At 28.4% G+C, this 13,374-nt stretch overlaps 3 protein-coding genes across 7 annotated transcripts in view; 2 read left to right on the plus strand and 1 right to left on the minus strand.

The window, feature by feature from the left end:
- The window catches only part of Hmgcr (HMG Coenzyme A reductase), a 42,307-nt gene extending 41,602 nt beyond the window's left edge, over positions 1–705 (plus strand). For both annotated transcript variants that reach the window (XM_076405603.1, XM_076405604.1), the window contains one exon: positions 40–705. In XM_076405603.1, coding sequence (XP_076261718.1) covers positions 40–320 — 281 coding nt within the window. In that variant the 3' untranslated portion in view covers positions 321–705. The remainder of the gene's footprint in view (positions 1–39) is intronic.
- Positions 397–2,089, minus strand: Xpac (DNA repair protein complementing XP-A cells homolog Xpac). Its single transcript, XM_076405641.1, has 4 exons — positions 1,896–2,089; positions 1,741–1,843; positions 1,567–1,691; positions 397–1,511 (listed from the first exon to the last, which is right to left on the minus strand). The coding sequence occupies exons 1-4, from the start codon at positions 1,958–1,960 to the stop codon at positions 1,076–1,078; spliced, it is 729 nt and encodes a 242-aa protein (XP_076261756.1). The 5' UTR covers positions 1,961–2,089; the 3' UTR covers positions 397–1,075.
- Positions 2,090–2,725: 636 nt separating this feature from the next.
- Positions 2,726–13,327, plus strand: Rab32 (RAS oncogene family member Rab32). Of its 4 annotated transcripts, none has more exons than XM_076405637.1 (5): positions 2,726–3,003; positions 8,823–9,027; positions 10,147–10,328; positions 12,850–12,993; positions 13,056–13,327. In XM_076405637.1, exons 1-5 carry the CDS (start codon positions 3,001–3,003, stop codon positions 13,158–13,160), a joined length of 639 nt encoding a protein of 212 aa, XP_076261752.1. In that variant the 5' UTR covers positions 2,726–3,000; the 3' UTR covers positions 13,161–13,327. The 4 variants fall into 4 exon arrangements, with proteins under 4 accessions (XP_076261752.1, XP_076261751.1, XP_076261749.1 ...); XM_076405636.1 differs by lacking the exon at positions 2,726–3,003 and adding an exon at positions 3,373–3,543; XM_076405634.1 differs by lacking the exon at positions 2,726–3,003 and adding an exon at positions 6,653–7,082.
- Positions 13,328–13,374: the final 47 nt, after the last annotated feature.

Consider the following 13,374-nt stretch of genomic DNA (forward strand, 5'->3'; position numbering starts at 1 on the left):
AATCAAAATAAAAACGTTCTAATATTACTGCGTTCATAGGAACGGTAGGTGGTGGGACAATATTACCAGCTCAAGGAGCTTGCTTAGATATTCTTGGAGTGAAGGGTGCCAACCTTCAACAACCTGGTGCTAATTCAGCTCAATTAGCCAAAATTGTTTGTGGTACAGTTCTCGCAGGCGAACTATCATTGTTATCTGCCCTTACAGCTGGAGATTTAGTTAAAAGCCATTTAAGACATAACAGATCAACAACTGTTCTATCGCAAGCTCTAGATCCTTCAAAAAATCGATATTTACTACCCTGTAAAGATATGGTTTGATTATCTGGTGTATTAAAAACAAAATAGTATTTAATTGAAATACTATTATTAAATTGTTGTATGGAGTTCCTAATGAATTATAAATTGTAATTTATTGCATTACTGTGATTTAAAAATATATAGACAATATTAAAAAAGTGTATCTCTAAACTTAAAATACCCTACACACTTTTAATGGGTTTATAAAACTGGACAAATGAAAACTATAAGCAATAACAAAACAAAATTAGAACTATTTATATAGTTATCTTGAGGGACATTATTCCTAAAAATAACTTATTTAGAAAAAGAATTATTTTCAGGACACACAATAAACATATAACATATGTAATATCTTGAATTAAAAATCTGTTTATTTTCTAAGAATAAAATATATAATTGATAATTGCTGTGTATAATTATTTAACCAATAGGTTCAGCTTTGCTGTAACATATGTCGGATTATTGAAAGACAATTATATTACATCTGTAAGTTAAAAATAATTAAAATACGAATGATATATTAACAAATACATGTAATTATTTGCTATCTGATATGCCTAAAAAATTTATACTTATTTATGACAAAACATATTCTATTACACTTTTCATAACACTACAATAACATTTAGATCTCTGGTACACGGCACATATACATACATAGGGAAACTTTTAAACCTGATTAGTATGTTTTAAAAATTTGTGTATATTATGAGATTAGATATTAAATTAAAAATATTTTACACAAATGATGCATTCTCTAATTATAAAATTCTTTACATTTTTTCAAATGTTTCTGAATATGGACACGTTACACAAGATCTAGTATAAGTATCATCCTCTTCATTATATTTTTCAGGTCCAAATTCATGTATGTGTTTTGTACTAGTAGTTCTATCATAAAGGCTACTACGCATACTCATTTTCAATTCTTTGAGCTGCTTATGATATTTCTTGGCTTTGGCTAAACTTTTTTTCTCCTCTCTTATTTCTTTTTCTTCTTCAATTCTTTCTAAACATTCCCATATTTCTAGAGCTCTTTTTTCGACTTGATATTCTAAATAAAGTTTCATATCTCCCCATCTCACATTATGTGGATTTTTTTGTTTTATGAATTTTAAAAGAGGTTCTCTTTTATCCAGGTCACAATCTTGAAGAAGATATTTTTGTTTTGCTTCTGTTTTTGTAATAAGCTTGTACTCTTGAGTCTCCCTAAAAAATATTTTTTTTATATTGATAGATATGTAAACTGTTTAATTCTACTTACTTGCAACTGTCACAACATTTGTAATCAAATTTTTCAAAAAGCCAAGACTTCACAAATGGTTTATTACATATCTCACATTCAGGTCTTTCTAGATCAACAAGAGGATCTTCAATTACCGGTTCTTTCTAAAATATAGAAAATAATACAATGTGTAAGTACAAGTGTAAATCTTACATTATCTTCTTCAGGCTTGTCTTCCAATAAAAACCCACCATTAGTATCCTTATATTTTGTAGTTCCTATAGTTATTGTAGATTTTCCGAGAGAAACTATATTGCTAAAAAATACCAATCAAGTAAATAGTTAAATTTATAGATATATATACAAACCTTTTTGTATAAGGTGTTTGACGAGTTTTAAAACCTTTAGAGTTTTCTCGTGATTTACTTAACATTTTTTAAATTATTGAAAAATTAATACAATATAATATTTTAATGAAAATTATAAACTTATAAAGATCCAAACTTTTTAAATTTAAACGGATAGTAAAACAAAAATTAAGGTATTAATGGAAATCTAACCAAACTTTAATAAAATGGTATAAATAGTTGCCTATGTTACTTAGTTGTTAGAAAAGTAGGATATAAACATCCTACAATTGTATCTTAAACATAAAGCATATGATTTTATAAATTTACAATAAAATTTCTTCATAAAATAATCTATTTTCATGCTCATCATAAAACAGTAAAACAGTCTTAAATAATCTGTATAATATTGGTAATAAATGCAAATATAACATTGTTTTAATTATCAACGAGCAAACTAAAACAATTTTATGCTAGATGTAAATATAAAGTAATCATTAATCTAATTAAATGTGTATTTTTTTAATTGAAAATGTTATGTAGAATAATGGATGTATATTTATATTTAACATAATATAAATAAGAATTGACCTGAGTTGCTCCCTAGTGTTTTAAAAACAATAAAATTATTTTTAAACATGATGTAAAATTACAGGTAAAACAATCAATAACAATTTAAAATCTTACTATACTATAATAACAAATGTATAAATATAGCTTTAAACAATTATCGCGGTCCCATATAATAAAGGTCAAGAGTGCTAACAATGTTTAGGTGAAATAAAGTTTAAAAGTAACATTCTTATTATCTAAGAACCAAAATTACAGTGAAAGTATCTGGCTTGAAACTGAAACAGAAAAATAAAGCAACGCGTTAGTCAGTTTTGAGAGCATTCTGAATCAAAAAACATTGAATTGGAGAACGATATATTTATGTTGTATATGAAGAAAAGCTTTTTAATAAACAGTTCTTATCAATTATGAAAGTCTTATCAGTAACAATGCTAGGAAGACACTGTTGTACCTAATATAAGTTAAAGAAGTATATTTTTCATATTTAAGTTTAGTTATTTGTGTAGTGGATTTATTGATAAGTGATATATGCCAAATAGACAGAAAACTTGAAATGGTGAGTTACTATGTTATTTTATATATATATATATATATATATATATATATATATATATATATATATATATATATATATATTACATTGTTGCCAATTTTTTAGAAAAATCTAATACTTACATATAACCTATATTTTGAAAATGAATCGAAAAAAGGACGTTTATATATATATATACAAAGTATAAAATGTGTAAAACTGTAGTAATAATACAAATTATTAATATTAACGTTATTTAAATATAAATTAATATTTAGTAATAGATTTTTTAAAAGCATAAATTTGGCAATATTTAATGATAAAAATGTATTTCGAATATATCTATTTAAAAGATTTGACTTGAACATGATAAAATATCATTAGTTGTGTATTTAATTAGAAGATAAAATGCTTGAAGAGAAAAAAAGTCGAAGAACTCGTAGTGAAAGAACCAAAAGAAGGGAAAGATATTTGTTTTCGGATAGGACAAAAAATATTGATGTAACTTTGAAGACAAATACAAATGGAAATAATGAGACCTTTATAAACGACAGAAAAGAGACGGTATATATAATTGTATTTTCTAAATTAAAAATTAGGGTAATTTATGTATTTATGTGGTCGAAATTATTATCGTGTAGTATAAATTTCATTAATATAATTTATTCGTATTAAAAAAGGATTGGAATTTTTGATTCAAATGTGATAGGAATAATTAATGATAACTGATAATTAATGAAGTCATATTTGTTATTTTACCATACGAATATACATGTGTAGATGTTTTCTTTGGAATGTAGGATATTTCAAAATAACTTTAATATCCAACGTGGAATTAAAACATTTATGGTCAATATGTTGATGTTCAAGAAAATTATCTAATCTAAAGAAAAAAATTATTTAATACAGTGGGAATGTTTGTTTGATTTTATTTCTGGTCATATAGTAGTGTATTTTTATGAAATATTCTTCTTAAAATTACGAAAAATATTTTTAAATTTTTATCAATATTCTTGAACCTCTTATTAATTAATCATTTCAAATTATATGATCTTTTTTGTATGTATTAAATGTATTATATTTTCTTTTCTATTTCTTAAGACCACTATTACATTTTATAGTTTTAATTAATCACTGAATATATTTTATATTTAATTTTTTTGATTCGTAAAATTTACAACATAAACTTAATTAAGCAGACATTCTTAAATATTTATTAATATTTTTAATTATTTATGAAGTGGTCATATAAAAACATGCATTATAAATATAATATGATATAATTATGTAAAATACTACATATTTTTATTTTTACATTAAGAGTTAATTAATCTCTAAATCTCTAAATAATTAATTTATATTATTATATCACTTATATTATGTGTGTGCACTCCAGCCTATATTTATGTCATATTTTAAAAAATTTACGACGTGAATAATAAAAAAGTAAATATAAATTAATTCCTCAATTAATCTTGATCAAATAGATCAAGAGTTCAGAGTAAACAAAAAAATAGATTCTGATTATTGAAACGTATAAGCCTAAATAGATAAACAACAAAAAGATATATTAGTCATTTTGAATTCTACTGAATAATGAATTTGAAATATGGAAATCTAATTATAATATCTTAATCTACAGGGAACATTTTTCGTTAAAAGTCATGCTTATTTATAAAAAGGTAAATATGAAAATATAATTCAATCTGACACATTTTCTCTTTAATTTGTTTTATTATTTGACGATTAGATTGTAATGTCTTAACATTTACTTTGATGATAGTGGTTGTTGGTAGCACATTTTTAGTGATCTAGTTTATATATGTTATTTATAATGTGTGAAACATATTTTATCTTATAAACAGAATTCGAAATCACAGATAAAAAAGATGTCACGCCTCGTGAATCTGTCCAAAAGTCGCTTCATGTTGAAATGTTGAAGTAGCAATATCTCCAGAATTCTGCGTTCTCCTATTATGATTTTGTTCTTTGCCAATAGTATCAAAATCATTCAAATTTTTTTAAAAATTCCACAGAAACTTCCAATAGCACTTGATGTATTTCGGTAACGCTTTAAAAATTTTTTTCTTCAGCAATACATTGTTCAGTTTATTCAGTTGATGTCGGTAGATATTTTCAGTAATGGTTTGATCGCTAGTTACAAAACTCTACAGAAAACTTTCCTTTTTTGCCTGGCAAGCAATGATAACGCGATGTTGAATTGGACCGAAATTACATTTGCAGTCCGTTTTTGTGATAACCATTTTTTAAATATTTTCCGTAAATGTGCGGAAAGTGTTGATTCATCATATGCTGAAAGTTCTTTGAGAGTTTGAGCTCAATTTTCGTCCAATAAGTCTTCGAATTTTTTTGGTCCAAGGTCTACTTGTTCTTTGTCAGTGACATGAAAATAATCCCTTAAGGGCGGAAATAGGTGTAGGACGGCGTATTTCAGGTCATTTTTATGATTTTTTAGCCAATTAAGAATAAATTTATTTTATTTATATTTATATTAATTATAGAGAACATATTGTACATGTATTTAAGAGTTTATTAACAAATTTTCAAAAGTTTTCTTAATCACTTTCATTTTCTTCATTTTTACTTTCTTCTTCTTTCTCTTCTTTCTTCTTCTTCTTCTTTCACTTGCTCTTTTTTTTCTTCATTTACACTACAGTTATTTGACTGCCGATTTGTATACCGATTTCCGTAAGATGTTCTTTTACGAGGTTTAATATTACGGCATGAACCACCATGATCGTTCTTCGGATACGAATACATTTAATACATAAATGAAACTCACGCCATGAAAGTTAAGTTAGAACTGTTCTTAAAATGTGAATATCCTTGCTGGGTCACTAATACTTCTGCACATTTATATTAAAAATCTCTATTGTTAAGATAAACAAAGAATCCTTGCCGCCCCGTTATACGTCACGCACTTCACCTCTTAGATCGGAGGATCCTCACTTTTATTTTGAATTTTTATTTGAATTGGAATTTTATTTTGAAATTTTTTGATATATCTTTTCTGAGTATATTTCTGAATAGTTGTACTATCGATTTATGAAACAAAAAACACGAATTTTTGAAGCTTTTGTACCTATCCCCCCACCCTTAAATCTTCCGACACCAAAACCGGCACCTGAGATATGACCGCGTAACATCACCATATGTTTCAAAAAGTGTTTGATAGGCTTTGGCAGCAGATTTTTCCAAATCTAGCAAAAAAAAGTAATGAATTATAATTTTGAGTGTTTTATGATTAGCGTCTGTATACACCGAAAGAGCCAATAATACTACAATTAGTGGAAAACTGTTGTTCTGTAAAGAAATATCAACACCATGGAATTAAGTTAACAATACTACTATAATACTACAATTAACAGTTAAATTAAGTTGATACTTTGCATTTTCATGTAAATTCGCATTACATGCAAGCACCTAATTATTAAATAAGTATTCTATTTAGTACAAGTTACACCTTTCTCAAAATCTATTGTAATGGAATGGAATAAGAGTGAGAAAATTGAACATACCGCGTATAACATGATATTTTATATTTTCACACACCGGATCTAAACTATCGATGTCCAGCTTAGGTTTTCCTATCCCTTCTCCCTTTGCATCGACTAATTACTTGACACATGAAACCTAAAACGAATCCAGTCTCAAACCAATAAAGTGATCTTATTAGTTCAAAATGCAGTTGAAGGTGTAGTAAGATGAAAAAAACGAGCGATTTGCCTGATAAAACCGAAAAGAAGAATCAGACGACGAGAATCGTGAAAAATGATCACGAAAAGGTTCAATTGAGGAGAATGAAAAAGACTGATTCTGAAAAGAAACCGAGGGACAAACAAATCTGGAGGAAAGACGGCGATAAAAAAAGAACGGCAGTGGAACGGTATTGCACCATCGCAAAATCGGCATCAGCAGGACATTTTGAACAGACCGGGTCAATTGAAATAATATCAAACCTACCAGTGATTGATAGTGGTAGTATTAAATTGTCAAACCCTCTTATACGGACCAGATCACTAGAAAATTTACCCAAAATGCCTGATTATGGAGAACTGATGCTTGAAGCTGCAGTATTATCGGTAATTGCTTTTAAATAAATTTATTTTTAAATAAATTAAACAAAAAATATCCGAGAGAATTTTGAAATAATTTTTGTCATATTTATATTTAGTTTTTTATTTATACAATTATAATTAGACTCGCTTTTAAAATTAATTAATCGCCATTAATTAATTATCTGCTCTTTAAATATACATAGTTCAATTTAATATTATTAAATAAGATTTCTTTCTTAATAATACGTATTAAATTTATATACATTTATTAGGAATTTACGATCATTAATTCTAACTATATACAAATATGATTTTTCTCTTCTCAAGTTCGTATTGTGTTACGTACATTATTTGAAATACTGTATTCTTTAATGTATTAGACAACAATGTTAAATCATCAGATTATATTATATTTAAGACTAAATTACGTTTTACATAATAAATAATATATATAACCAACATGTATAGTATTGGTATGGTAATATAATAATAATTACAACATAAGTTTTATCAATTATTATCTTTAAATTGTACGTGCTAACATTTTGTTTCTACATTTTGCATTTTATATGAAAATTACATATTCTTGGTTATATATTATATAATTTAATAAAAGTAATAACGTATTTATAAAATTATGAAGTGAATTGTGATCTTGAACATTTTGATTTAGTCATATTTCATTTTAATCCATTACATTAGATCGATTTTAAAGATATTTGCTTTTGCGTCAACGCCCTAGCGGTTCCTTTATTTCACCACAGAGTACGTATAAAAATATTAAATTGTTAAAGAATGTTGTTTTTTATTGAAGGTTATATAAAGCGGAAAAGCAACGCTTGTATCTGTAATAACCCATAAGATTTAATATTATATTAAAGCTGTTTTTAAACTTCTAAGATTTTTCTAAGATACACAATTCCTATTCGTATTTGTATGAACTGTAATAAAATATTTTTTCAAGGCTTAGTAAATCGATATTGGATGTGATATCTTGTTTCAGAAATCAATAGAAATAAATTAGAATGTTCTCTTTTCCGTAAATGATGTTACAAATTTACCAGGGTTACTTAAATAGTGGAATTAATGCAAATTATTCTACTACAAAACATATTATTATTAATAATAAATAACACATTATAGTATCAATAAATACTGTGCTTTTTAAATGAATACTACAACTTTTAGAATCAGATTGTATTCTAGATGTCTTAATAGTCTAACTTATTCTCTTAGAATTCGGTTAAAAAATACCTTAAATATCCCATTTGCAATGTGTTAGATTTAGTATCGTTCGATTTATGTTGTACTCCTTGTTGTCTCTGTAATATAATTTTAAAAAATTTAAAAATGTCTGAAGTGAATGAAGTTGAATCAGCCGAAATGATTGAAAGTGTTGAGTTTGTTGAAGCATCCGAAAACTCCCAACCAGTAGAAACGCTCAAATCTGTAGAAATAGCAGAACCTGACGATCTTACCGAATCAGTCGCTGCAGGTGAAATTGTCGAAATAACTTCTGCAGACCTTGAAGTTCCTAAAACTATAGGACTTCCTGATATTCCTGAAGGTCATGCAACTTTTGTAACATTTGCTACTCCGGAACCAGAAGCCTCCGTTTCTTCTGCAGTACCAGAAACCACGGGTACTGCATCTGAAGCTGCCGAGGCTGTTGAGAATGGAGAAGGTGTAAGCGAGCGTTACATAACCGATCCTGGTTTTTAATGTCGTATTTTGATATGGTAATATCACTTTTTTTTGTTTTAGTCAAATTCAACAAAAACAAAAGACCACCTGTACAAAATATTGGTTATAGGAGATTTGGGAACTGGTAAAACTTCACTTATCAAACGATACGTTCATAGATTTTTTACTCAACATTATAGAGCAACAATTGGTGTTGATTTTGCTTTAAAAGTACTTAATTGGGATGAACATACCGTCATACGTCTTCAGTTATGGGACATAGCAGGTAATTATTTCAATTATTATTCATTTCGAATATAATTACCAGTTTCTTTTTACGAATTATTAATTATTAGTTCATTTCTAATCAAAAATCATTTTATGTTCGCCAAATGAAATGTAATGTAATGACTTTTAAATTCTTACTAAAAAACTAAAGAAATTAATTTTCAGAGTACAGAGATTCATACAGTACAAAAAATCATATTATTATGTGAACACTACAATCATTTGAAAATCATACATTTACATATGTTTCAATTATTAACTAATTATTCAGGTCAAAGCTTTGATATAATGTAAAATTGATTGTTGATTGAAAATAAATAACGTTTATATAGCCTCTTAAAACATAAATGTATAACTATATATTTTTATTAAACTGATTGTTGCAAACGCTGAAGTAAACTGTAATATTAGAGTTATAACAAATATATTTTAACTTTTCATAGAAATACAAAAACTCTTCTCTTATTAACAAAATAATAATTATTTATTTTAAAATATTAGACATAATTCAATATTTTCGTATTAATAAGTTTTACTTTTATTATTATTAATTAAAAGTCCTTTAATTTTACCCAGTTCAACAATTTATGAAAATGTTGCTTGTCAGATTAACTCTCGTCCAGATATATCATACTATATATTTATAAACATATTCTATAAACCCTTAATAATTGGGCTATTTAGAATACTGGACTGAATTATAAATTTATTAAAATGAGTTAATTATTTCAAAAATAGTTTTTATTTTCTTGCGCCTAAAAATACTTTATTTAATTTGTAATGTTCCTGATAACATTTTACAGTGTAAAACAGCAAATATTATTTAATCAGGTGTATTGTTACTTTCACTCACTGGTAATACACGTTGGCAAATTTGATTTTAATCTGATTCTGTTTAAATATTTATCGAGAATTAGCATTGTTACTTTACGTTTGTTATTTGGTGGTTATAATAATATTTTTTAATGAAGCAAGTATTAGTTAATTGCTTTATTTGATCATTATTCATTATTTTTATTGTACTCTTTTCTTTGTTATATAATTTTCTATGATTCCATTTATAAATGAATTTGTTTCGTCACTGTGGTTACGTCATAATTGTTTAATAATAATACAGGACAAGAAAGATATGGTAACATGACAAGGGTATACTACAAAGAAGCAGTTGGAGCATTCATAGTTTTTGATGTTACTAGAAGGACAACATTCGAATCTGTAATCAATTGGAAGACAGATCTTGATTCCAAGGCACAGCTCCCAGATGGGTCACCAATTCCATGCATTTTACTTGCAAATAAAGTAGGTAACATTATTATATTAACGATTTTGTTTTGGCTCTCATATCTATATCGCTGGGATTAGTCATCCTTGATATTAAAATATACTGAACGGTATGGAGATTATAGGATAATTTGTAATGCGAATGGTTTCACACTCAACGACAACTGACTTACAACCGAAAAATACCTATAGAGCTAAAAATATGTTATATTTATAGTTGTTTTTTAATTATCTATTTTGAAGTCTCCTTTTTACCAACAAGGGTGTATTACTGCTTAACGTGGACTCCGAACCACGGTCCTTGGCATTAGGTCTGGCCTACCGACTGGCCAGGGAGTAACTTCGAAATCATCCTAGAAGACATCCGATCCGGTCTTACCCAGCCTGGTTACTGGCGTGATTGGAATCAATTTTCCTTGTCGGGTTTTACACTCTTGGACCTACCTAGAACGATCACAAATAAGAGATTAATTGAAAAGTCCCCGGCCTACCATAGTAAAACATATTTTTTAGCAAAATTAGTTTTTTTTATTCAACATAATTCCCTTCAACACTGATTATAGCGACCCTCCAACTTGGCGATACCATTTCTGTAGTACGATTTGTCGTTGGCTTCAAAATAGACCTCAGTTTCATCGGTTACTTCTATATTCGACGAAAATTTCTTCCCAGCGAGTATTCTTTTGAGATCTGGGGACAGGAAATGGTCGCTGGGGGCTAGATCTGGAGAATACGGTGGATGAGGGAGTAATTCGAAACCCCATTCATGGATTTTTGACACAGTGAATTGTCATGATGAAGCAGCACTTTCTTTTTCTTCAAATGCGGCCGTTTTTCGGCGATTTCGTTCTTCAAACGGTCCAATAACGTTATGTAATAGTCGCTATTGATGGTCCTTCTTTTCTCACGGTAGACAATGAAAATTATTCCATGCGCATCCTAAAATACAGACACCATAACCTTACCAGCCGTCTGTTGGGTTTTCCCACGCTTTGGAGCGGGTTCATCGTGTACACATGGATAACTGTCGATTGGACTTCGGAATGAAATGATGGATGGATGAAATGGTTTTATCCATTGTCACATATCGACGTAAAAACTCGAGTTTATTACGCTTGATCATCTTCAAGAACTGCTCCGAATCATCAACTCGTCGTTGTTTTTTGGTCAAAAGTGAGCTCGCGCGGTACCCACTTTGCACAGAGCTTTCTAATACCCAAATATTTGTGAATAATATGATGTACACTTTCAGTTAATATCTTTAGAGTGTCTGCTATTTCATTAAATTTCAATTACGGTCATTCAAAAAATCATTTTGTGGATTTTTTTAATGTTTTGGTAACAACCTCTTTTGGGCGTCCAGTGCGTTCACCGTCTTCGGTGGTCATTTCACCACGTTTAAACTTAGCATACCAATCCTTGATGGTTGATTTTCCTGAGGCAGTGTCCAGAAACTAGGCATCAAGCCTAGTTTTTACTTAAACTGTATTTTTTTCCTTTAACACGCGAAATTCCTTTTCATCCATTATTTTCACAATAACAAAAGTTATTTCACTCCTAATACTATAACTTACAACGGATCACTAATGATCCGACAGCTGTCAAATTTATACACGAGTATTTTAAAGCTTAGGGCTAACTAAAAATATATATGGATTTAATTCTAGTAGCGCCATCCATGTGTCAGGACGGAGACTTTTCAATTGAATTGTTATCAAACAATCAGAAACATGTATTTACGACCATGCCCCAGCAGGATTCGAACCCGCTACTATCGCAACATTAGGTGGACCGTGCTGTCGCCTTTACCACTGCGCCAACCAAGCCGACTATATTTATAATTATTCTCAAACAAAAAAAGACTTTATAACTATGAATATTACGCTTCGATCGTCGTGTCGATGTGCCATTGGATTTATCGTAGTAGATTCACTTTTCATCGCCAGTCACAATATACTACCGAAAACTGTCCATTTTGTCTGGCATGTTATGAAAGCATGATTTGGAAGGGATTCAGAATGGTATTTTCGATTAATTCGTGTGGTAGCCATTTTCTCTCCTTTTGAATTTTTCCAATCTCATATAAAAAACGCTCGGAAACAGTAGATTGGTTAACTTCTAAGCTGTCTGAAAGTTCTTCGCAAGTTTGAAGTGGGTTTACGAATAATAAGTCTTGCAATTAATTATCTTTGAACTGTTTTGATCCTCCTAGCGATTCTTTGCCATTGATATCAAAATCATCACTTCTAAATCGTTGAAACCAAGACTGATAAATGGGATATGACGGAGTAACATGACCATACGTTTCTAGTAGTGTATGATGTGTTTCGGTAGCAAAATTAAATAACTTGATAATACCAAATGGAAATATGTTAATTTATGTATAGAAATTTCAAAACATGTTCATACATTTCATAACTGTTGGTTTAATTAAGTTATTGATACTTCGAATTTTCACCAATAGATGTAGCTGATCGATATACATAAAAGCAGTTAAAAAAGAATTAGAAATGTTTTTTTAATTTAATTTTCTTTATAGTGTGATCAACCAAAAGAGGGTTTAATTACAAATTCCGCTAAAATGGACGAATATTGTAAGAACAATGGTTTTACTGCATGGATGGAAACCTCAGCCAAAGACAACATAAATGTCGACGAATGTGCCAAAGTTTTAATCGAAAAGGTAAGCGCTTCATTAATACATTAAATAAAATATTTTAACCAAATTATTCCCTTTCCTTATAGATTCTCGAATTAGATACCGTAATTAACAAAAATAAAGGTGGAGAACAATTTTCGCTGGCTGATGACGCAAATGCCCAATCCAGTCGAAGCAAATGTTCCTGTTGACAATTTTCATTTGATGTCTGATATATTTTTATGCGTTTTCCCACCGTTTTTAAAAAGATTTTAAATTCAAATTGTGAAATACCACTTGGAGTAATTTTATCTTGTTTTTATCATAATTGTAATGAAATAATAAATATACCTTAATAAAATTCTTGTCTGATTTTAAACAATAGTTTTATTTTATTGGATGTATTATTTTGTACATTTTAATAAC

This window comes from Rhynchophorus ferrugineus, unplaced genomic scaffold (assembly GCF_030347505.1).
Source record: "Rhynchophorus ferrugineus isolate W39M unplaced genomic scaffold, kcgeb_rfMv2 rfM5, whole genome shotgun sequence".
Lineage (NCBI taxonomy): Eukaryota > Metazoa > Arthropoda > Insecta > Coleoptera > Curculionidae > Rhynchophorus > Rhynchophorus ferrugineus.